Source organism: Eptesicus fuscus, chromosome 2, assembly GCF_027574615.1.
Source record: "Eptesicus fuscus isolate TK198812 chromosome 2, DD_ASM_mEF_20220401, whole genome shotgun sequence".
Lineage (NCBI taxonomy): Eukaryota > Metazoa > Chordata > Mammalia > Chiroptera > Vespertilionidae > Eptesicus > Eptesicus fuscus.
The window spans coordinates 49914539-49941001 of record NC_072474.1 but is presented as its reverse complement, the minus strand read 5'-3'; the positions used below and the strand labels follow the sequence as shown (position 1 = coordinate 49941001).

Sequence of the window (26463 nt, the reverse complement as noted above, 5' to 3'; positions counted from 1 at the left end):
TAACTCTCTGTCTCTCTCTTGCCGCCTTTAAGATTCTCTCTTTATCATTTATATTTGCCATTGAAATTATGACATGTCTTGGTGTGGGTCTTTTGGGGTTGATCCTGCTTGGGACTCTCTGTACTTGTGTAACTTTTATCTTTCCCATATCCGGGAAGTTTTCTGTCATTATTTCTTCAAATAGATTTTCTAATCCCTGCTGCTCTTCTTGTCCTTCTGGCAGCCCTATTATACGCATGTTACTTTGTTTCATGTTGTCCTGAAGCTCCCTTAGGCTTTCCTCCTGATTTTTAATTTTTTTCTCCAATTGCTGTTCAGATTGAGCTTGTTTCTATACCTGATCTTCTAACTCACTAATTTGGTCCTCTGCTTCTTATAGTCTACTGTTGAAACTTTCCATGGTGTTTTTGATTGTAGCTATATCACTTTTCATTTCTTCCTGATTCTTGCATAAGTTGTTGATTTTCTCATCCATCCAATGTATAAATTCCATGACCATTACTCTGAACTCCTTTTTGGTCATGTTGCAAGCTTCAGTTTCACTAATTTCATTTCTTGGCGACTCCACATTTTCTTTCCTCTGTGAGTTATTTCGTTTCCCCATTCTGGCTATCACCAGAAAGCTCAAGATTCCGTTTGCGTGGACCTGGGCCATGTGCTATGGGGACTTCGCTCCACCCGAGTTTCACTGAAGTGCTCTGACACTAGGACGTGTGGCTGCCTTTGGTTGGTGGGAACCAGACTTGCCCAGGGTCAGTGTCCCCTGTGTTCTGTGTGGTCTCGTGTGCGCACTTAGAATCAGGGGCCCTCTCTGCACCACACTGTTGGTATGTGCCGAAAATGAGATCCTTAGCATGTGCCAGGAGTCAGAGTTTCCCTGTGTCTGCACCAAGAATCGAGTGTCAGAGTCTCTGTTGCCTTGTGGGGTTTCTCGTTGAGAATCAGGGTCCCTGTGTGTGCATGCACCAACAATTGGGGTTGCTGGCTCTTAGTGTGAATGTGCTGTGAGTCAGGGATCCCAGGCAGCTGTGTCCGGCGTGCCAAATTCCCTGAAGTGGAGCTGCGTCCTGTGTGTGCTCTCTCCTCTGAGCCAAACTGGCTAGGGCACACACTCTCAAATTCCTGAAGGTGAGCTGGCTCCATGCACTCTCCCAGATTCCCTGAAGGGGGGCGGAGTCCGTCCTGCGCGCCAAATTCCCCAAAGGGAAGCCCCTCTGTGCACGCTCTATGATTCCCCGAATGGGGAACTGTGACCCGCAAGCCAAATTCCCCCAAATTCCCCAAAGGGGAGCCCTCTGTGTTCACTGACAGATTTCCCCGACAGGGAGCTGCTTCTGTCCCGCACGCCAACTTCCGTAAGGGGGAGCGCGTCCCTGCGCAAAGCTCTGCAGCTTGGGCGAGGGGCGGGTCTATCCTAGCCATATGTTTATAGATACATCTCCTAAAGCAAAGGAAACTAAGGAGAAAATAAACAAATGAGACTACATTAAAATAAAAAGCTTCTGCACAGCAAAAAAAAACAAACAAACAAAAAAGAAAACAACAACAACTATCAACAAAATGGAAAAGGAGCTCTCTATATGGGAGAATATATTTGGCAATGATAGATGTGATAAAAGGCTAATATCCAAAATATGTAAGGAACTCATACAATTTAACAAAAGGAAGACAAACAATCCAATTAAAAAATGGGCAAAGGACCTAAATAGACACTTCCCAAAGAGGGCATACAGAAGGCCAAGACGCATATGAAAACATGTTCAAAGTCACTAATCATTCAAGAGATGCAATTCAAAACGACAATGAGGTACAATCTCACACCTGTCAGAATGGCTACCATCAACAAATCAACAAATGACAAGTGCTGATAAAGATGTGGAAAAAAGGGAATCCTCTTGCACTGCTGGTGGGAATGCAGACTGGTGCAACTATTATATAAATAGTGTGGAGTTTCCTCAAAAAATTAAATATGGTACTGCCATTTGACCCAGTGATCCCACTTCTAGAAATATATCCTAAGAAATCCAAAGCACCAATCAGAAGAATGTATGCACCCCTATGTTCATAGCAGCACAATTTACAATAGCTAAGATCTGGAAACAGCCCAAGTGTCCATCAGCAGGTGAATGGATAAAAAAAGCTGTGGTACATTTATACCATGAGATACTATGCAGCAGTGAAAAAGAAGAATCTCTTACCCTTTGAGACAGCATGGAGGGTCCTGGAGAGTGTCATGCTAAGTAAAATAAGCCAGTCAGAGAAAGACAAGTATCACATGATAGCACTCATATGTGGAATCTATGTAACAGAATAAACTGATGAAGGGAGTGGATCAAGAGATGTGGAAGCATGGAACAGAGTGCAGAATCTCAGAGAGAAGGTGGGGGAGGGTGGGTGGGTGGGAGGTAATCCCATAGACACAGACAATACGTGCTGAAGGCCTCGGATGGAGGCAGGTGGTGAGGGGGGCAGCAGGGGTGAATGGGGGAAAAGAGGGGAATTATGTAATACTTTTAACAATAAAGAAGTATTTAAAAATAAATATCATGGGCCCCATTCTCTCTTGTCTGTACATAGCTAAATCCTCCTCATTCTGTTTCTCTCCTCATCTCTAATACCCCCACCCAGGGCTGCAAGAATGAGCTTCTAATATGTTAATCTAATAATATTACCAATGCAATCAGAAAAATTTTTAAAAATATTTTTATTGATGTAAGAGAGGAAGGGAGAGGGAGAGAGATAGAAACATCCGTGATAACAGAGAATAATTGATTGGCTGCCTCCTGCTCACCCCCTACTGGGAATCTAGCCCACAACCCAGGCAGGGAATAGAACTGTGACTTCCTGGTTCATAGGTTGATGCTCAATCACTGAGGCACTTTGGTGGGACAGAAGATTATAATAGAGTTCCCTTTATCCAGATGATGAAATCTAAAGCTCTTTAGAGGAATTCAAGAATCACGGTTACCTGACCCAGACATTTCCCATTATGAAGTTTTCAGGTTAGCAATACTAAATGCTTATAATTTCCTAAACACATTCTGCTCTTTCATGCTGATCCCTCTGTCTGCAGAACCAACTTTCCTTCTTCCAAACTATTCTTCATCCTTTAAATTTAGGTGTAAATATTTGCTCCTAGGTAACAATCATTGTAATCACAGAATTCAAAATTCAACTTAAACATTGACAATTTTGCCTTTAGGTATTAGTTTTGGATATAATTGTTATCCTTTCCCCTTCTTTCTTCAATCCTTTTCTTCAGAACTATTGCAGAGATGGAGGAAGAGTGGCCAGAGAGCCTCAAATCTTGCTCACACTGAAAAAGCTAACCAACATATTCTTCAAAGTCCTATCTTTAAATGTCCCTGAAGAGGTAAAGGAAGCAAATGAAAAATAACGGGTCATTAACAGCTCTAATTTTTTTCCTGGTACTCATTATATTTTGAAGATTTTGGAAAGATAAAACAAATGCCTTAGTATTTCCTTTCATTAATGAAGGAAGTTACTTCACTCAGCTTTTTCCACTTCTAATTTATTGAGGGTTGTTCAAAAGAAATACTTAGTTGCCCAGTTATTTCCCAATCTCGTTCTCCCATCCACTCTTATAATCAGAACTAAGGTTCAGTGCCTGCTGCCATGAAAGCCAAACTCATGAGACAGATGCTGGTGAAAAAAGAGAGTGGTTTATTCAAGTGCCAGACACCTGAGAAGATGGATTCTTGTCACAAAGCCTATCTCTACATCTTAGAACAGACAGTTTTTATGAGGGAAAGAAGAACAAAGAGATCAAAAGGAGGCAGTTGAAAAGTTGCCTATATGCAGACCAGTACAGTACATTATGATAAGATCTCAAAAACTGGTCAAGTGATAGTCTGGTGTGCATCATCCTGGCCTTTGTCACCCTGGCTTTATGGTTCAAGGTCAGAAAATCTCTCATAACTGGGATAATTGATGGACAGAGTTTTCATTTTCTGAAGTTAGTTCCTAGGATTATTTTAAAAAATTACCTTTATTGTTGAAAGTGTTACAGATGTCCCCATTAACCTGGGTCTTGCCCAGGCCTTCACTGCACTATTGTCTGTGCCATGGGTTATGCATACATGCATATAAGATTTTTGGTTAATATCTTCCTGCCTCCCTCCCCTCTCCCCTCTGAGTCTATTATATAAATACTAGAGGCCCGATGCACGAAATTCGTGCACTGGGGAGGGTGTCCCTCAGCCCAGCTTGCACCCTCTCTAATATGGGACCCCTCAGGGGATGTCCAACTGCAGGTTTAGGCCCGATCCCTGTGGAATAAGGCCTAAACCTGCAGTTGGACATCCCTCTCACAATCCGGGACCACTGGCTCCTAACCGCTCACCTACCTGCCTGATTGCCCCCTAACTGCTCCTCTGCGGGCCTGATTGCCTCCAAATACCCTCCCCTGCTGGCCTGATCACCCCCAAGGCTTTTATTAGTATAGATATGACCCTGCACAGAAAATTTTACTAACCCTGCTTTACAATAAGGGCTTGACCATTGAATCATTAGGACCAGACACCAAGATTTCCTTTCTTTGAATAGTGGAGGGAATACTTATCTTGTCTTTAAGTTGCCTGGAAATTAAAATGAGATAATGACTTAGAAAAGTATAAAAGCACCATATAAAGACAACTGTCTTTTTAATGAAGTGGTAAAATGAAAAACACTTTTTATTCTCCCCTTCCTTCCTTTACAGCTTTTATTTAAACTTTAAAGTTTATAAAAATTTCACTCCAATTTTCATTTCTTTACATTCAACATTATTTTGTATTGGTTTCAGGTTTTATGTTAGTTACAGAATAGTGGTTAGACAATCATATAATCAAAGTGTTCCCTGATATTTCTAGTACCCACCTGGCATCATACCATCATTACAACACTATTGACTATATTCCCTATTTAAATGACAATGGGTTTACAGGTTCCTTTCAGTCTTTCTTTTGTGTTGCTCATCCTTCCTTTTCTTTCTCACTTCTTCCTTCATTTTCTTTATATAGTATCTCAATTGGCCATCAAAGCTCAGTGAAGGCACTGGGACACACTTAATCCATTTTACAGACCAGGAAACTGAGGCCAATTCCAGTTGGCTGTGGAACTTGACTCAGGAAGCCCTAGAGCACACAGGAAGCCCTCGGAGCCATGCTCTTTGCACTTCCTAAGGGGCAGCGGCCCAGCAAACAGAACAAACCTTCCAGTCAGGCTTCCGAGCCTCTTTCTCAAGCACCTCTTCATTGCGGATGCTCCACATTCTTTCCTCTCCCCCCATTCTTTACTGGCCCCCCTTCTCCGAAGCAGGTGGAAGGCTTCCTACTCACTGCCTAGGCATGCTCTGCCATGGGGCAGGGTGTCGTGAGCTTGCTTTTGGGTCAAGGCGGGAACAGGAGTCGCCGCCTGTGAAATGTGAAGGCCGCCTGAGCGTGGCGGGTTAGCACTGGGAGCTTCTCTGAATCACATCAGTCAGTCCAGTACCCTGCAGTGCAGCACCCCTCCGCTGAGGTGGCACCACCCCTCAACCCCCGCCTCAGGGGTGAGGGTCCTTGGCCCTCTGCCAGGAGTCCTTCCATGCACCTTAATCCCAGGCTGGGCCCACCCACTTCTTGGGGGCACTGCAGAACCTCTGTCTCTCTGCAGATGAGGCAGATCCCTGCCCTAGGTCTCCACAAAGGTATGAATCTGTGGCCAGAGGCCTGGTCTGGGTCTCAGCAACCACATGCCTGCAATGTTCCCAGGGACCCCAGGAGTGGCTGGGCGAGTCCCGCCTCACCTCCCTGGTGTGCCGATCTCCCCAGGGGCCCCCGGGAGCAGCTGGGCGGGCCTGGCCACACACCCTGTGTTGCTGATCTCCCCAGGGACCCCCGGGAGCGGCTGGGTGGGCCCGGCCATGCCCCCTGTGTTGCTGATCTCTCCAGGGACCCCCGGGAGCGGCTGGGCGGGCCCGGCCATGCACCCCGGGTTGCCAATCTTCCCAGGGACCCCTGGGAGCGGCTGGGAGGGCCCGGCACGCCCTTCCGGGTTGACGATCTCCCCAGGGACCCCCGGGAGCGGCTGGATGGGCCCGGCCATGACCCCCCCCCCTGTTGCTGATCTCCTCAAGGACCCCCTGGAGCAGCTGGGCAGCCAGGTCTCGCCTCCCTGGGGCAGCGATCTCCCCAGGGACCCCCAGGAGTGGCTGGGCAGCCCGGCCTCACCTCCCCGGAGTGGCGATCTTCCCAGCGACCCCTGGAACTAAGAGGACTGGGCGCCGCCATCTTGATCTTCTCAACTGCTGGATAGGCCACCCGGAGTCCCGCCTCCCAGCCTCCCGCCGGCCCAATCGTGGGTGTAGCAGAGGTAAGGTCAATTTGCATGTTTCTCTATTATAAGGTAGGACTAGAGACCCGGTGCATGAAATTCGTGCACATTAAAAGGGGATTAATTAGAGGTTAGTAGAATAATTTTTAAAAATAAAGGGTACAATGGGCTCAGAGAGGTTGAGTAAGTTACAGGAGGTCACAGAGAAGTGGGAGATCACTTGTCCTAGTCTAGAGTCCTCTCCACAATACCAAATAAATTATAGACACAGAATCAAATACACTTTTGGAGAAAGCTAAAACTCCTTACAGGAATAAGTTTTCCAATATACATTTAGAGATAAATCCAAAATGCAAATCTTTCCCTGATTGTGGGGAAGCATTAACAAAATACCATAGGACTTCACATATTTAAAAATATTAAACTAATTCCAGGGTTATCGGTTGATTTAAGACATAGTAGTTAATAAGAAAAGTTCTAGATAGAAAATAATTTTTGCAAAAAAATACATCTGTATATATGCACACATTTAGAAAACAGATTGCTTTTGATGTTTGTGCTATTTTGTAGTTACCATTTTACATGTCCACACCTGCTACATCCCTACACTTTATTTTATTTTATTTTTATTATTTTTTAATATATTTTTTCACTGATTTTTTTACTGAGAGGAAGGGAGAGGGACAGAAAGCTAGAAACATCGATGAGAGAGAAACACCGACCAGCCACCTCCTGCACACCTCCCACTGGGGATGTGCCTGCAACCAAGGTACGTGCCCCTGACCGGAATCGAACCTAGGACCTTTCAGTCCGCAGGCTGACGCTCTATCCACTGAGCCAAACCGGTTTCGGCTACATCCCTACACTTTAAATTACCATATTACTTTTTAGTTATGTATGACTCATTTTCAGTTAATGATAAATAATTAAAGTAATAATTAATATGTTTTAACCAATGAAGTACTTTCATGAGTAAAAATTCCAGGTTTTTAAAATATGTTTCTAGGAATAGCTCCATTTTCACATTTAACATCTGAACCTCACATCCTTCTCAGGTAGCACGAAATTGCTTTTATTTTACAGAACAATCATATATTCAGTGCAAAGGGTATAAAATCAATAAATACACTCCCCTGTGTCATATAAAATGATTATGACATATTTCCCTAAGAAATTTCCTGCATTTAGACATGCTGGTCTGTATTCACTTAAAAGTCTGAGTGTACCCTTTCCCCAGCAGTTTTTACCTTTGGGCTTTGGTACATTTCATAGAAAGGAAAATACAGGCAGTGGAAGTAGAGGCAGAAGTAGAAGACTTCAAGCACAAGAGACCAACAAGTGTATGCTGGGGGCAAGCAAAATGAGGACCTCTTCCACTGGGCTTCAGTGACTAAGGGTGGCAAAGGTACAAAAAGTGCAAGAAGTCAAAGAAATCCTTTTCCTCAATGGGAAAGACGACACCTTGCAACATGAGTGAAGTGACTAAGAAGAAATGTTTATTGGATTCAATTACTCAGCTGATGGCTCATCTAACTTTCACTTGGATTTTAAATATTTGCCTGAAAAATGACTTCACATCATTTGTATGCCCTCAAAATGTCAGGACGGTACGGATACTGAAACACAAAATAAAAGGTATTAATTATTTTAATATTTATGTAGTTCACATTCTTCCATGTAAGAGTCCAAGAGGCATTTGTTGTGTCTCAGTGAACAGGTGTATTTCTTGCCTCTCCCTTCCTGTCCCTATGCATTCAAGTCAAAGACAGTTCACCTTGTCGGGTTCGGTCTTGTGTTTTCTCCAACCTTAAACTCAAACCTGAACTTGGCTGTCATTTAGGCTTTATTATGCATTAGGATTCTCAAAAAACATTTTCAGAGTCTACATGCCTGACATAATAATGAATTGAAAACAACAATGGGTAATGAGTTCTTGCTATTTGTCACATACTCCATAGATGTTCCTTGTGTATTTTATCACTTAAACATAACAATGCTATGAGGCAGGCTTTAAAGATTAGAGATTAAAAATTCTGAGGCTTAGAGATATTGTAACTTGCTCTAGGTCACACATCTAGTGCAAATTGCTGGGATTTAAACCTGAAGAAAAAATTGCACAAATTACAAGATAATGGGTATCTTGCCTGAAGGAAGCAATGATGTAACAGGAAATGAAGAAGATTTAATAGAGCTCTGATAAAGTGGTGCTTAAGGAGCCTTAGGAAGAAGATAAAGCTGATTTGTATTTAGAGAGACTCCATTCTCAGGAAGATCAGGCAGATTATACTGCAACTCTTGTTCTTTCTCAAAATGATCTTCTGATGTATAAATACTTTTAGAGAAGGTCTTGTTGCCTTTAAAAATTATTTATATTATATATTATATTACATTAATATTTAATATAACATTTATATTAAATATTCCATTATATTAAAGCAATCCCAATGTAGCTCCACCTAATCCTATATATAATTTGCATTTACATTAATGTCAACCTTTTAACTGGCCAGGCAGAGGCTACAGTGACTCCATGTTATGCTAATGACTGTGGGACTCTGATTGTTTTTCTTAGCAAGGGTGAGTGTTTTTTGTATATAAAGACTAGAGGCCTGGTGCATGAAATTGTGCACTGGTGGAGTCCAGCCGGCCTGCCCTTGATGGCCCCCATTGGCGGTGGGGCCGGCTGGGGCGAGGGGCCGCAGGCATTCTGGTAGTTCTGCTGTTCAGTCATTTGTATATTTCCCTTTTATTATACAGGATAGGTGGCTTTGATCATTTAGATTCACTGTAACCAACATATGTAATTTCATTTCAGCAGAACTGGAAAGCAAAACAACTGTTCCTAGCTTCTCATTATATGATCTTAAATGTACTGCATGCAAAGACTGAACTAATAATGGAAAACCAAGGCACTCTAATGTCTTTCTTGTACTTTCACCTCTTTTCTCTGTTAAACAACCTACCCCACCACCACCACCACCATAAAAGGAAACTTAAAAACTACCTCTTTCCAGTGCGAAGCAGGTCAAATGCTTCATTAATTTTTTCAAAAGGTAAAACATGGGTTATTAATGGATCCAGTGAAAACTTCTTGGCCATAAACTCACTCACAAGTCTGGGGACAGAATCTTTACTCTTAAAGCCTGAAAAGAACATGATATCATTGTCAGATGCAGCCAGGGGTAAGAAAAAGGGAGAGGAGCCTTTCTGAATAGAATTAAAATGGAAGTTCTACTGCTACTCACTTCTACTCACACTACTATTACTGAGGTCAATGAGAGACTGAGTGCTTCAATATCCTCTTGCAGTGGCTAGACTTTTTTTGTTTGTTTGTTACTTAAACAAATCTGACTAGCTAAACTAGGGTCCTCGGTTACTAGCTCTCTCACAGAGACATTATTGCATGCATGGTTATTCCCGAAGTCAAGGAGCAAAATGTGCAACTGTCTAGATTTGGGCAATGAGAGTAACATGAATTATTGCTACGGGTTTCCTGGATCCTACTAGGTATATTCCATGCCTTGTGTAGTCACATGTATAAAGAGAAGTGGTGCTGAAAGACCCTAATTTACGGGGATACCAGAAATGTCTATCTTGGGAATGTGTGTATTAGTTCTACTGCTAGTTGGCTTGGAGCCTGTAGATTTATTTGGGGTCTATTAATTTATTTCAAACATTTTGCTTTTTAAAACCTGGCTTTGGCACTTGATGAAGGGGAGAGATCCTGAGGTTAATAAGAATTCAGCCTTCTTGGAAGGCAGGGGAGAATGGCAGTGGGCAGGGGTAAGAGATCAACCAAAGGACTTTCATGCATGCATATAAGCATAGCCAATGGACACAGAAGGCAGTTGAGTGAGGGCATGTGCTGGGTGGCAGGAGCAGGCAGGAGAAATCAATGAGAAAAACAGGAGACATGTAATACTTTCAACAATAAAGAATTAAAAAAAAAAAGAATTCAGCCCTCAAGCCTAAATACATACCACCAAAAATTGCTCCTTTCCAGGTACGCCCAGTCAATAAGAGCATGGGGTTCACAGAGAGATTTTGGGAATCAGGAGGTACTCCTACAATGACGCTTATGCCGTATGCCTCTTGACAGCTTGCCAAGGCAGCCACCTGGAATAAAATTAATATTTGGCATCATTGAAGTGGACTTTCTGATAGTCCTCACTCATGATACATGGTATCATGTAATTTTGATTTAGCTAGATTGCAAACATGTGGAGGGAACAGATTCAATGTATTTGGCTTCTTCAGTCCCATCACGCTCAGCCCAGCATAGTGCTGTGGCTTTAGGAAATGTCCAGAAAACACTTTTTGAATAAGACAATGGATGAATGAAATTGTGTACACTTAATTCTTCCTTAAAAAAGGAATGAAGAGGCAAATGTTATTACAAACGTATCTATTTAAAGTCTGATTCCTCAAATAAAAGTAATGTTTTGTCATCACCCAATTGTCAGGCTATCTATGAGTTGGTTAACTGATTTTTCATTTGCTTATTAAATAGTATTTTGAACTCAGTACTTTAACCCTGGTGTTTTGATGGTGAACAAGATATAAGGTCCATTATGCATCACAATTTGTCTCTTGTCCACTTGATGGTCACCCTTTTTAATGGATCCCTACAGTACTGTCCATTTCTAATATGGACAATTTTTTCTGTATTTTTTCAGCTTTGTTGAGGTATAATTGCCAAATAAAAATTGTATAAATGTAGGTTATACAATGTTATTTTTAAAGGCTACAATATGATGATTTAATATACATATGCAACGTGAAATCATTATCATACTCTAATTGACACATCCATTACCTCACATGGTTACCTTTTTCTTTTCTATAGTAAGAACACTTAAGATCTATTCCCTTTGCAAACTTGAAGAGTAGAATACAGTATTACTGACTATAATCACTATGCTGTACATTGCATCCTGACTTTACCCATCTTATAACTGAAAGTTTGTACCCTTTTACCATCATCTCCTCATTTCCTACCCAACCCCAGCCCTGGCAACCACCATTGTACTCCGTGGTTCTAAGACTTCAACTTTATTCCACATATAAAAGAGATCATAAAGTATTTGTCTGTCTCTGTGTGGCTTATTTTACTTAGCGTAATGTCCCCAGCTTTACTTATTTTGTTGAAAATGGCAGGATTTTCCTCTTTTTGTGGCTGAATAATAAGCCACCATGTACATATCACCATTTCTTTATTCATTCATCAGTTGACAGGCACTGAGGTTGTTTTCACATTTTGACTATTGTGAATCCGCTGCAGTAAACATCGGGGTGCAGATAGCTATTCGAGGTAGTGATTCCGTTTTATTGGGGTGTATACCTAGAAGTGGGGTTACTAGATCAGATGGTAGTTTTATTTTTAGTTTTCTAAGGACCCTCTATTCTGCTTTTCAGAATGCTTAACAACTTCACATTCCCACTAACAGTGCACAAGGGTTACCTTGCCTCCACACCCCTGCCAACACCATTTCTTTTTTCTTTTTTTTCTTTTTTTAATTTCTTTATTGATTAAGGTATCACATATTTGTCCTCATCCCCTCATTCCCATCCCCCCCCTCCCCACACATGCCCCAACCCCCTGTTGAACTTAACCGTTGGATAGGCTCATATGCATGCACACAAGTTCTTTGGTTGAACTCTCCCCCTCCCCCCACCCTCCCCTATCCTCCCTCTGAGGCCCGATAGTCCGATCGATGCCTCCTTGCTTCTGGTTCTGTTCTTGTTCCTCAGTCTATGTTGTTCATCATTTCCCCTAGATGAGCGAGATCATATGTCACTAGATATATACTTATGAGAACTGAATGTGAGACGAGCAATAATAGTTATGCTGACAGGCAGATGGATCAGTCTGTAGTGAGTTTCTTTCTGGACCAACAGTTTTTTTGAGACCCAATTTCAATGTCCACCAGTTCCTTATGTGTACATGTCAGCACTGACCCCTCAGCTCTGGATGGTGGACAAATGGTGGTAACGGAGGTCCGACTCCCTCTGGTTTGGTCTCAGCCGGACCCAGGGGCACGGCTTCACCCGGACTAAGGGGCACGTGGCCTCACCCGGATCTAGGGACACATGGTCTCACCCGTACCCAGGGACGCCTGGGCTCTCCCAGACCCAGGGGCACGTGGCCTCCCCTGGGCCTAGGTGCACGAGGCCCCACCCGGATCCAGGAACACATGGTCTCACCTGGACCCAGGGACGCTTGGGCTCTCCCAGACCCAGGGGCACGTGGCCTCATCCGGGCCTAGGTGTACGAGGCCTCACCCGGATCCAGGGACACATGGTCTCACCCGGACCCAGGGACGCCTGGCCTCTCCCAGACCCAGGGGCACGTGGCCTCACCCGGGCCTAGGTGCACGAGGCCTCACCCTGATCCAGGGACACATGGTCTCGCCCGGACCCAGGGGTGCATGGCCTCTCCCAGCCCCAGGGGCACGTGGCCTCACCCGGGCCTAGGTGCACGAGGCCTCACCGGATCCAGGGACACATGGTCTTACCCGCACCCAGGGACGCTTGGCCTCTCCCAGACCCAGGGGCACGTGGCCTCACCCGGACCTAGGTGTACGAGGCCTCACCCGGATCTAGGGACACATGGTCTCGCCCGGACCCAGGGACGCTTGGCCTCTCCCAGCCACAGGGGCACGTGGCCTCACCCGGGCCTAGGTGCACGAGGCCTCACCCGGATCCAGGGACACATGGTCTTACCCGGACCCAGGGACGCCTGGCCTCTCCCAGCCACAGGGGCACGTGGTCTCACCCGGGCCTAGGTGCACGAGGCCTCACCCGGATCCAGGGACACATGGTCTCACCCAGACCCAGGGACGCTTGGCCTCTCCCAGACCCAGGGGCACGTGGCCTCACCTGGGCCTAGGTGCACGAGGCCTCACCCGGATCCAGGGACACACGGTCTCACCCGGACCCAGGGACGCTTGGCCTCTCCCAGACCCAGGGGCACGTGGCCTCACCCGGGCCTAGGTGTACGAGGCCTCACCCGGATCCAGGGACACATGGTCTCGCCCGGACTCAGGGGTGCGTGTCCTCTCTCAGACCCAGGGGCACGTGGCCTCACCTGGACCTAGGCCAACACCATTTCTTGACCCTTTGATAGCAGCCATCCTACCAGGCGTGGTGCGGTATTGTCTCTGCAATTGTGATTGGCACTGCCCTGATGATTCATTATGGTGAGCACTTTTTAACATACCTGCTGGACTGAAATGAACATTTTTTAAATGGGCTTTTACCTCCCAAAAATGTATATTGGTTTTACTTTAAACTATTCCTATAATTCTGGAACTCCAAATGAAAGCCTTCCTCTTCCAGTCAGGGTTTTAAACATGTGTAGTAGGACTCTTTGTCAGGATCCCCCAGCAATGTATACTGATTAGTCCTTTTATTTTGGAGGATGACATCTGGAAAACCAGGTGACCTTGGGACATGGTGTTACCAGACATTTGGTGCCTTCAAATAAAGTAACAATCAATCCACGTGAGGACTTGGAAGGCATTTAGCTGGAGAGGTCTTCCTCATGGTAATTGGTCATGTGTGTAAGTATTTGAAAGTAACAATCAGCATGCTGTGGAGATGGTGGAAGCACTGCATCACTGAGAACATTGTTTCCCATCAGTAGCACCAGATAACATTTATTAGGAGCTTTCCACTGGGCAAGGGGCACTGGGCTAGTATTTTACGTGCATTGTCTCATGTAACCCATCGCTATGAGATACGTATTTCTTAAACTTTTTGGTGAAAAATCTGTTGACGTTTAAAAGTAGTCAGTCTAATCCATAGATTTGGTGCTTAATATGTGTGTGCCAGGCATGGTGCTGTATGCTGTGGTAAAATGGGGCATGTTTTCTGTTAATAAAATGATACTTGCTTTAATTTACTCATTATTTCCTTTGAGCAAACTGAGGTTTATGAAAAAAATCAGAAGTCATTAAACATAAAAATTATTAAACCATTTTGTTTTAAAATGTGAGGAGAAATAGAAAAATAAAACTTTCCAATTTGAGAACAGGATTTGTATGGTTTATATTTACTTGAGATTGAATATTTTAACTAAATATTAACAAAGTAAATTTTAAGTTGTCTAATACTCTAAAAGGGAAATACTCCTTGAGATAGGTTTTTTTTTTTTTTAGTTGATGGAATGAAACATTTTTTTATAATAATAAATTAAATAATCCGGGTACTAAGTAGGAGAAGAAAAATCACTATTCATAGGTTGAAAAATATTCTGTATGTATAATATTTATATTCTGTTGCCTAAAAACACACTCCAGAATGCAGTATTTCAAGGCATCCCATGGTACGTACATACCATGGTGTCAAGCCGACCAATGACTTCAAAGGAAAAATCCACACCTCCACCGCTCATTTCCTTCAGCACCTCGTGGATGGGTTTCTTGAAGTCCTGTGGGCTGATGCACTCAGTGGCACCCACTTGCTTTGCCTTCGCATATTTGTCTTTGTTGATGTCCACCCCAATGATCCTGGCCGCGCCAGCCGCTTTACAGCCCATGACAACAGCCAGGCCGACTCCTCCAAGGCCAAACACCGCACAGGTGGAGCCTGGGGTCACCTGTGTTTCAGAAAATGGATTAAGTAATGATTGTTGGAAAAATGGATTAAGTAATGATTGTTGGAAAAATGGATTAAGTAATGATTGTTGGAAAAAATGGATTAAGTAATGATTGTTGGAAAAATGGATTAAGTAATGATTGTTGGAAAAAATGGATTAAGTAAAGATTGTTGCAAAGTGCCTAAGCCAGTGATGAGCAACCTTTTGAGCTTGGTGTGTCAAACTTCACCAAAAAACTGAGCATAACTCGGGTAGTGTGTCACTTTGAGGAAAAAACATTATTTCGCAAATGTTTCATCCTCAGGAGTAGCAAATATTTCATCCTCGGCATGTGGCCGCCTCAGTGGACGCATGTCATCAGAAATGGCTACGCGTGTCAGTGCTGACACGTGTGTCATAGGTTCGCCATCACTGGCCTAAGCTGTATAAAGTGTCCTGTCTTATCCACTATCAGGACTATTCACACTCTTATGTCCAACCTGCTGTCAAAACCTGTTTTGGCTTCAGTTGCTTCGTATTTAAATTGAGGGGTTTGAACTAGATCAGTGCTTCTCACACTTTGCCAGACATTAGAGCCCCCCTGGGGAGTTTTAAAACCTCTCAATGGCCAGGTCACAGCCCATAACAATGACATCAGAATCTCTGCAGGTGGGCCTGGTTCCCAGGTGATTCCAATGGAAAGAAAGCCCAGGCTGGGAGCCAGGGGGTTGGATGATCTCTGAGGTCTAAATGCCAATGATTCCAATCTTGAAGAGAGTCTAGTGGCTTCTGTCAATTGTACATACACAGAAGCAATTTTGGGAAATAAAATAAGTGGGAAAGGTTATTCCAGGAGACCACAAGTAATCTAATCAAACTCTCAATGATTGACTCCTTGTTTCATTAGCTTTAGTAGTCATGGCCAGTACAATTAAAATAGAAATTAGGTGTAAGGCAGAGAAGAGTTATTCTCAGCTTCAAGTCAAACCTAACAACCGGGGAAATAAAACTGGAAACATTAATACAGCTAGAGACGAATGAGATCTTAGTGGGTCTTTATCTTTGCTTTTTAAAATACACTAACGAACAATAATGCAATAAAAGTTGGCCTACATTCTAATAATGGATGAAATTCATTTTCATGAATGCGCTTGCCTTCTGCTCTGTGTGCAGGCTCAGTTAGACCACCTGCTCACGAGGCAATTGCACAAGGGACTTAGTGCTAGAGTCACTGAAATTTGAAAAACATGTGCTCTCTGTTGTTGAAATTGGCTAGGGACTGTTTAATACACCTAGTCAGCTATAGGAGTCAGCTTTCAGTGTGGGTAAAATATTCCTTCTGTCCCAAGTAATCAAGCATTCTCTAGGGTACAGCATCAGTTTTTACTTTACTTAAAAAAATGTGAGGCTTGTGATTGTGATTTTAAAATGCAGGTAACTCTATATTATTAGTGCCCTGGTGAACGAATTTGTGCATATTGAAAGGAAATTAATTAGAATAAATATTTTAATATTGCTATTTGCCCTTTCTCTATAATAGAAGTGTCAATCAAATTCACCATCGACAATGACAGATGGAAACAAATGGGGTGCGATGAGTGCCAGTGAGAGCTTTATATGAATTGCGCATGGGTCAGTCAACTTACCGTTTTATAGATATAAAATAAACTTGCTTAATTAGACCTGCTTTCTGATTTAACTATTCTTTCCACAACCCAGTGAAGCACCCCAACTTCTCCTTCAGGTAATTGTCAGCAACACAGCAGTAAATATCAACACAAAGCAGATTATTATTGTAGATCAGGCAGGAAGAACAAAGGGTAATATATTTAACTGCAGCAGTGTTTGACTATATTCTGCGCAGTGAGAAAACCTGAAATCATTTTCAAGGTCCACCATTCTTACTTCTTTTCAGTTGGGTCAAGTTTCTAAACTTTCTAAATCTGTTTTCCAGTTAATAAAAAGAAAACAGGATTCTACTGAGTCTCCTATCTACCTACTCCAGGACTTCTATGAGGATCAAATGAGATGAGGCACAGGAAAATGCTTCACAGACATTTGGTGACAGTGTAAAATGTTTGCACCTGGCTATAAAGCAAGTCGTGTTCCTGGGCTGAAGAAACTCCAAGGAGGCTAGTAGCTAGGGAGAGGAAGCCAGGCATTGCTACATGACGTCATTAATGAGATGGACACTTAGAATATTAGCCTTTTATATATACAGATGATTTAATATTCAGCAGGAGTTTTATAAAAGATATGGTATGTGAGTCACAGCCATAAGATTTTGGGCAAATTGCATTATGGATCTGGGCCTACTAGATTTCTAACCTTTTGTAAAGATTGGTCTTAAAAGAATTTCTCCTTCAAAGCTACCACCTTTGTGGGATGTGTGTGTGCGCGTCTGTGTGTGTATATGTGTGTGTGTGCGTCTGTGTGTGTATATGTGTGTGTGTGTGTATGTCCGTGGCAGTGGAGGAGATGAAGCAGTGAGATCCCCTAATGAGTGGGAAAAAATGCATAATATATCACCTCAGCTTCCTTGCTTTCCTCATAGGGTTCCACAGGGCAGGTAAATTGGTGTTGCTTGGTCTGGAGATATATAAGGTAAGGCTTTGGAATCTACTGCTGATAGTGTGAATAGTCCTGATAGTGGATAAGACAAGACACTTTATACAGTTTAGGCACTTTCCAACAATCATTACTAATTCTGGGAGTAGCAGGTCATGGACTAGATGCTCCTCAAAGGCAACTCTTTCATTTCATTTCCTTTTGCTGCCTCAGGACCTAGCAGAACTTCCTGTGCCTGGTGCAGGTTTGTGCTGACTCACTGTAGAATGAATGACTAAATGAGGCCCTAGCTCTGAAATTTAGTAATCCCATAAAGAACAAATATAGAAAAATAATGATTGAAAATGGCATCTTTACCTTTTCTTCATTAGTTATCAACAGCTTTTTCATTTGTTATAAACAGATTAAATTTCTAGGATATGCTCTTAATTTTTTCTGAGTTCACTTTTCTTTTTGCTTTTTTTCTTATCTGAGGATATTTTTCTACTCATAATTGACACTCTGGAGTGTCTGTGGAGTATAACAATGTTATGTGGTAGTGGGGAGGGGGGAAAGCTGACAGTAAATCTATGAACTAGAGGCCCAGTGCACAAAATTTGTGCACTCAGAGGTGTGTGTGTGTGGGGTCCCTCAGCTCAGACTGCACCCTCTCGCAGTCCAGGAGCCATCAGTTGGACATCTTGAGCACTGCCGTGGAGGCAGGAGAGGCTCCCACAACTGCTGCTGCGCTAGCCAGCCATGAGCCCGGCTTCTGGCTGAGCAGTGCTCCTCTTGTGGGAGTGCACTGACCACCAGGAGACAGCTCCTGCATTGAACATCTGGCCCCTGGTGGTCAGTGCATGTCATAGTGACTGGTTGTTCTGCTGTTCAGTCGATTTGCATATCAGCCTTTTATTATAAAGGATGGCCTCAGATTATTATTAGAAATCATTTTCCTTTTTGTTTCTGATAACCCGAGTGCGACTGGTTTATCATCTGTTGTCATTCCTACCTTGGCAACTTGAACTGCAGACCCATAACCAGTTGAGAATGCATAGCCAATGAGACAGATTTTCTCTAGTGGTGAGGCTGGATCAATTTTGGCCACTGAGATCTCGTCCAACACTGTGTACTGGGTGAAGGTGCTGGTGCTAAGGAAGTGGTTGATGGGCTTCCCTTTGCAGGTGAACCTAGTGGTACCATCCTGCATGGTCCCGCGAGGAATGCTCAGACTGGCCAGTGCAACACACAGACACACAAGGGCATGAGACACGTGCATAACAGTGTACAAAGTAATTGGCTGTGTAAGGAGAGTAAGAGAAACTTACTCATTTTTTGCACACAAGTTGCCTTCCGGATGTTTACAAACATTGCATTTTCCACACTGGGGAAGAAAGAGTGGGATGACTTTATCACCTGGAGGGGGATAAAGCAAATTCTTATTGAATTTCTACCCAGGAATTAACAGAGCAAGCACTTAAAGCTACGGGTATGTATTAGAGGCAGCCGTCTTTGAATAGTCTCTCAGAAACAGGATCCAGGCACCATGATGCTGTTGGTCATTGCCTGGCAGCGTTGTTACTGGTTTGGGTTTGTATGTGCCTGAAGATTGCCAAAGAGGACATGTGACTGTGGGAACAAACATGGATTTTAAAGTATTTCCACTGCATTAATGGTTATCTTTTATTCCAAGCCCTTTCTCTAGATAGTTTTATACACATTTTTTTTAATCCTTAAGAATTAAGTCTTAAATGTTCATAGTGTAATAGTAAGTATATTTATAAATTTTAGTTATGAGAGGCTGCCATAGTTTCACTAGATGTTGGGGACAGCCAGTATTTTCTAATAGTTTCGGTTACAGTAAAAATGAGAATTTTGGCAAACATTCTTGCCTTTTCAAAGTGACTGCTTATTTTTACTATAAAATGAGTTTCTATTTTTTTAATTTCCATTCTTGGCTTTGCAAAGTGACTCCTTATTTTTACTATAAAATGAGTTTCTATTTTTTTAATTTTAGGGTTTTTCCCCCAAAGAAAATGTAAGAAAAATGTGACAAAAAAGAATAAAAGAAATTCCTTTGAAAATCTCAACCCTCAACAATGGGTTAGGCACTTTCTTTTAGGATGAGAACAGATTTTTAAATGTTTTTCGCTGGTAACTTAATTTGTGAATTATTTATTTTGCCTGCTATGGTGGAGGGAGCCAGGGTGAAAAGTAAATGTTTCATTTATTGTTATCATATTTCTAAGTAAAGGAAATACTAAGAGCTGAAACTCAAACCAGACTATATATTTTAATATTTTCTGTCAACAAGTTAAATAAATATTTGGCAATGGGACAGGCCAAGTCTACTGGCTAAAGTTATTTTTCTTTTTGGAATTAAACATTATTTTATTTTCAATTAGCTCTTCTACATATCCACAAAACCTATAAAAATGGTTAGATCATTTAATACATAAACTTTATATGGAGATAATAGCATGAACATTTTAGATTTATTCACTATTACCTCTAAAATGTTTATCTATATTAATGTACAATAAAATTAAGACAAAATAAATGTTAAGGATAATCTAGTATCCTGTAACCAGTCACATTTAGCCATGGTTAAATGTAGTAAAACATATTATTTATTGCAGGGCCTTCTGCCTGGTTTCCCCTTTCCTTCTAACTAGTCTGTTTCATTCATTCTGTGCTCAAGAAGGGCGGACATACTGGAAGGGAAAACCAGTGAATGGGTTCCACTTCCCACCTAGAGGAGATCATGTTGATTCAGTCAGCGCCTCAGGGTCCCCAGCCTGGGAAGTCAGCACTGGACAGTTCCCATACACTGACCTAAGGGCTCAGGACACAGACTCAGATGTTTTTCCTTTGTCCCATTTGTAGTTCTTTTTGGACCTGAGAGAAGACACTGCTCAGCAACACTGAGATGGGAGTTATTTGATTATGAACTCAGGCAGTAGTTCCCTTTTGATCCTCATGTATCCCAAGGATCTAACCTGGTGCCTGACATATAACAAATTCTTGCTGAAGGGGAGAACACAGGAGTGCATGAATGCATACATGTTTGAGGCAGGAAGGGGGCAGAAAAGGAGGCCTCTGTTCAGGTCCTGGCTCTGCTGCTGCCCTAGGCACGGTCTTGAATCTCTCATTGCTTCAATTTTGTCCTCCAGGCTGGGTGATCTTGGGGTCCTGAACAGTACCCTCTCCAAGTAGGAGTTCTATACCTGGCTTTACTGTAGTCACCCCTTCTCCAATGCTCTCCACAATGCCGGCTGCCTCATGGCCTATGATCACAGGAAGAGGTATGACGAAGTTTCCACTAACCACGTAGTCATCTGACCGACAGATTCCAGTGGCTGCCACCTACAGGGTAAAGGGAAGATAATTAGGTTCAGAAAAATTGTGGCCTTCAGATGGACTTGACATACCCAGCTTTCTAAAGTTGGACTTCTGAAGAGTTTTCAAGGATTTTGCTAATAATCTCTACTTTTCCCAAATACACAAGATCCCGTTTCTCTTCAATATTACTCAGTTTATACACACATACAAGTCCTCTGGGGCCGGTCAGGGAGAGGTCAAGGGGGGAAAAAGGAGACTTATGTAAGACTTTAAACAATAAAGAATTTAAATTAAAAAATAAAAGTTTACTAGAGAAAAAAAATTACTCAGTTTAAAACCCTCTACTTCTGGAAGGGAGGAAAGATGGCTGCGGAATAGACGGACGTGTCCTGAGTCCTGTCCCAGAGTGGGTAGAGTGAGCAGCTGAAGGGAGTGGAATTCAGCCCGAATTTGGCGAGGAGACGCAGCTAGTGGGATAGTTTGCACCCGGGAAGGGCAGAGGTCCCCTGGATAAAGGTAAAATCTAGGATCTAGGCAGGAGAATCTGTCGAGCCTCTGTGGCCAGAGGGTCAGGGGGAATCTACAGGGTGCCAGGCCGCATCCCTGAGGATAGGCAAAGCATCTGTCTGGAAAAAAAAAAAAAAGGGACCACGGGACTTTGGGAGGTAGAGGATTTTGGACCTTGGAGTCTGGATTTTGGATCTGAGCTCAGAGGCAGCTCTGAAAGACTGGCCGTACCGCGCAGTACCGGCAAGAGAGGAGCTTGCGGGGACTCGGTCCCTCCTCACGCTGGGGCCTGTGCCTTTCCCCACTGAACCTGGTTCGTGGGACCTTTCAGATACAGACATTTACCCGTGGCTGAGGTGCGGGAGAAGGTGTGGGCTTGTGGAACCTGGGGAGAATAGGTGGTGGTCCAGGGGAGGTGCTGGTCCCCATTTTCTCCTGAATGATAGCCCCTCCCTCCAGTCTCCAGGCAACCAAGATAGCCACACCCAGATCACACCCTGAGTAATACAAGGAATCTGAATACTCCCTGAGGACACAGGACGGGCCTAAAGAGTAATCTTTACCCCAGCAACCAGAAACTGACAAACAGTACAGTACAGAGGAATGGAATCATAAGCCAGCCAAAGGAAGACACTCCACTTTTTTTTACTTTTATTAACCCTTTTTTCTTTCGTCTTCTTCTTTTTCTTTCTTCTTTCTTTCTTTCTTTCTTTCTTTCTTTCTTTCTTTCTTTCTTCTTTTCTTCTTTGTTTTCCTGTTTTGGTTTGTTGCTTTTTATATTTCTGTTTCCATAATTTTTCATCACTACTCTTTATTTGCTATTTTTAATTTTTTATACCATTTTTGAAATCACTTTTTTTGTAAATTTGTTATTTTTTCTTCTCATTCTCTTTCATCTCATCCACTTATTCCGTTTCTACTTCAATACTAAGTTGAGGTTCTCCCCATATTCATCCAATTCTTAATCTTATTTTCACTATATAAGCTCAGCCTCTACAGATTCTGCCCCAATCCTCTTATTCCTTTGTCTTTTATCCCATATCTTTTTCTCTCTCTTCCATAGAATTTGTGCTCTCTTTTCTCTGCCCTATCTCTCTTTCTCAGGTGGTCACTTATATTGGGGTTATTGGTGTCGTAAGTACTAAGTGCGTAGTTCCCTCTGTGTTGTGTCTTGTTGAGGTGAATTTTATCCAGACAGGCCAAGGGGCTTGAGAGCAAGCCACATAACCAGACACCTGGAGAGGAAACTCCATCCACAAAAGGGTCAACAACACCCGAGACCCAAATGCGGCAGTGAGGGAAAGAGTATGAGTGAGTGAGGGAGTAAAAGGGGAGCGTTCGGTCAGGTGGGGTATCTGTGTGTAAGTGAGTAAGTGAGGCACAGTTAGATCCCACAGGACCTTCAGGGGCAGGCTAATCAGGCTCACCTAACTAAGTAGCTTCTGCTACCATTGCAAACAGTACCGGAAAGCCAGTTTGTCCTTAAGGGCCTAGCCTTTTTGAAGAGGAGAGTTGCTGTAACCGGGTTCCCAGCCTCAACTCCATCCAGAGTGCCCTCAGATAACACCTGGGACTCTACAGCCACCCCTGCCAGGAACACACTACCAAGGCTGTAATCCCATGGTCAACGAGGCTCCAGCTGCCCAGGGCGCAGGCTCCTGTGAGTTTGGAAGCAGGTTCCCCTCTGACCAGCCCAATGCTTTATCCCAGGGCACTGCAACCACTTGCACAGCAGACACGTGAGCAGTCTGCTCCTGTCCAAGGAACAGAAGACCCGCGAGCAACCCGCCACAGGCCTAAGAGAAGCAGCTTCATGTGGCCTGCCCCTGTCCAAGAAGCAGCAGCTGTGTGAGCAGTCAGTTCTGCAGCTACCTCATAATCAGCCCACCCCCTTCCAAGGAACAGCACCTATAAGAGCAGCCTCCCCCACCAGCCAGAGGAGGCACCACTGCTGTGAACAGTACCCACCAGAGGAACCACTGCCAACTGAGAAGCAGCTGCTACCATAACCGTCCAAGGAGCAACTACAGCCAGAGAAGCTACAGCCACCTAAGGAGTAGCCCCTGCACAGCTCAACATCTAGATCAGTCGGTGAAACCAAAAATGGGTAGACAAAGATACCCCCAAAGGAAAGAAAAGGAGGAAATGCCAGAAAAGCAGCTAAGTGAAACAGAGGCATGCAATATGTCAGAAAGAGAATTCAGACTAAGGGTCATAGGGTTCATAAATTGGATGGAAGAAAAAATTAACACCTTATGCAAGAGGCAAGAAGAAATGAATGTAAAAATCAACAACTTATGTAAGAATCAAGAAGAAATGAAGAGTGAGATAGCTGCAATAAAAAACACCATGGAAAGTTTCAACAGTAGACTAGGAGAAGCGGAGGACCAAATTAGTGAACTAGAAGACAGGGAAGCAAAACACAGCCAAACTGAGTTACAATTGGAGAAAAAAATTAAAAGACAGGAGGAGAGCCTAAGGGAGCTATGGAACAACATGAAACGAAGCAACAAATGAATAATAGGGGTGCCAGAACAACAGGAAGAAGAACAAGGGTTAGAAGAACTATTTGAAGAAATAATGTCAGAAAACTTCCCTGATGTGGCAAAGAAAAAAGTCACACAAGCTTAGAGAGTCCCAAAGAGGATGAACCCAAAAAGACCCACAACAAGACACATCATAATTACGATGGCAAATATTCAGGACAAAGAGGGAACCTCAAAGGCTGTAAGAGAGAGACAGAAAATTACATACAAGGGAACTCCCATTAGATTATCAAATGCTTTCTCAACAGAAACACATCAGGCCAGAAAAGAATGGAAGGAAATCTACAAAGTAATGCAAACCAAGGGACTGAATCCAAGAATACTCTATCCAGCAAGGTTATCATTCAAAATTGAAGGGAAAATAAGGAGCTTCACAGACAAAAAATGCTAAGGGAGTTTATCACTACCAAGCCAGCAATTCAAGAAATGCTAAAGGGACTGGTGTAAAAAAAGTAGAAATAAAAAGGTAAGAAGGAACACAGCCTCAAAAAATAAAAATGGCTACAAACAAGTGCCTTTCAATAATAACTTTAAACGTAAATGGACTAAATATTCCAATCAAAAGACATTGAGTGGCTGAATGGGTAAAAAGCATGACCCATATATATGCTGTCTATAAGAGACCCACCTCAGAAAAAAGGACTCATACAGATTGAAAGTGAAGTGATGGAAAAACAACTTTAAGGCAAATGGAAATGAAAAAAGAAAAGCTGGGTGGCAGTACTTATTTCTGACAAAATAGACCTCAAGGTAAAGGCCATAACAAGAGATAAGGAAGGCCACTTCATAATAATAAAGGGATAGATACAACAAGAGGATATAACCCTGATAAACATATATGCACCCAATGCTGGAGCACCCAAAATCATAAAAAAATTTCCTGGAAGATATCAAGGGAGAGATTGATAACAATACAATCATAGTAGGAGACTTTAATATACCACTGACATCACTGGATAAATAATCTAGACAAAACATCAGCAAAGAAACAACAATTCTAAATGACTAACTAGAACAGGTGGACTTAATTGACATATTCAGAGCAATTCACCCCAAAGCCACGGAATATACATTCTTCTCAAGTGCACATGGGACATTTTCAAAAATAGACCACATATTGGGTCACAAAGTCTCCCCAATTCAAAAACATTGAAATCATATCAAGCATTTTCTCAGACCACAATGACATAATATTAGAAATAAACTACAATAAAAACATTCCAAAAAATTCAAACACTTGGAAGCTGAATAGAATACTATTAAACAATGATTGGGTTAACAATGAGATCAAAGAAGAAACTAAAAACATCCTGGAGACTAGTGACAATAAAAACACAACAATGCAAATACTATGGGACACAATGAAAGCAGTCCTGGGAGGAAAATTTATAGCTCTACAGACCTACAGAAAAAAAGAAAAAAGAAAAAATGGTAATAAATCATCTAACTCAACAACTCAAAGAATTAGAAAGAGAGCAACAAGAAAAGCCCACATTGAGCAGAAGGAAGGAAATAATAAAGATCAGAGCAGAAATGAATGACATAGAGACAAAAAAATTACAAAAGATCAATAAAACCAAGAGCTGGTTCTTTGAAAGGATAAACAAGATTGATGAAACTCTAGCCAGGCTCACCAAAAAGCAAAGAGAGAGGACCCAAATAAACAAAATCAGAAATGAAAGAGGAGAAATAACAACAGACTCCAAAGAAATACAAAGGATTATTAAAAAATACTATGAACAACTGTATTCTAATAAACTAAACAACCTGGAGGAAATTGACACATTCCTAGAAAAATACAACCTTCCAAAACTTACTCAGGAAGATACTAAAAATCTCAATATGCTGATAACTATGGAAACAAAAGCCCGGGGCCAGATGGCTTCACAGGAGAGTTTTACCAAACACTCAAGGAAGAACTAAAACCTATCCTCCTCAGACTATTCCAGAAAATTCAAAAGGAAGGAACACTTCCATGCTCCTTCTATGAAGTCAGCATCACCCTAATACCAAAACCAGATAACGATAACACAATGAAAGAGAATTAAAGGTCAATATCCCTCATGAACATAGATGCCAAAATCCTCAACAAAATTATAGCAAATCGGATCCAGCAGTACATCTGAAAGATCATACACCATGTCCAAGTAGGATTTACCCCAGGGATGCAAGGATGGTACAATATTCACAAATCAATAAACGTGATACATCACATAAACAAATTGAGAGATAAAAATCACATAGTCATATCAATTGATTCAGAAAAAGCATTTGACATAATCCAAGTTCCTTTCTTGATAAAAACTCTCAGCAATGTGGGAATAGAAGGATCATACCTCAACATCATAAAAGCCATATATGACAAACCCACAGCCAACATCATACTCAATGGGCAAAAACTAAAACCATTTTCGCTAAGAACAGGAACAAGACAGGGATGCCCACTCTCACCACTCCTGTTCAATATAGTGCTGGAAGTACTAGCCATTGCAATCAGACAAGAAGAAGAAATAAAAGGCATCCAAATTGGAAAAGAAGAAGTAAAACTGTCCTTATTTGCAGATGACATGATACTGTACATAGAAAACCCTAAAGACTCCATCAAAAAATTAATAGACTTAATAAATG

General features: G+C 42.4%; 1 protein-coding gene across 1 annotated transcript in view; it reads right to left on the bottom strand.

Moving 5' to 3' along the window:
* Positions 1-7789: 7789 nt before the first annotated feature.
* The window catches only part of LOC129151639 (alcohol dehydrogenase S chain-like), a 40662-nt gene continuing 21988 nt past the window's right edge, over positions 7790-26463 (bottom strand). The window contains exons 4-10 of the mRNA XM_054727200.1: positions 20668-20806; positions 18769-18856; positions 18453-18672; positions 14654-14914; positions 10296-10431; positions 9320-9458; positions 7790-7931 (exon numbers count right to left, since the gene is read on the bottom strand). Coding sequence (XP_054583175.1) covers positions 7907-7931; positions 9320-9458; positions 10296-10431; positions 14654-14914; positions 18453-18672; positions 18769-18856; positions 20668-20806 — 1008 coding nt within the window. The 3' untranslated portion in view covers positions 7790-7906. The remainder of the gene's footprint in view (positions 7932-9319; positions 9459-10295; positions 10432-14653; positions 14915-18452; positions 18673-18768; positions 18857-20667; positions 20807-26463) is intronic.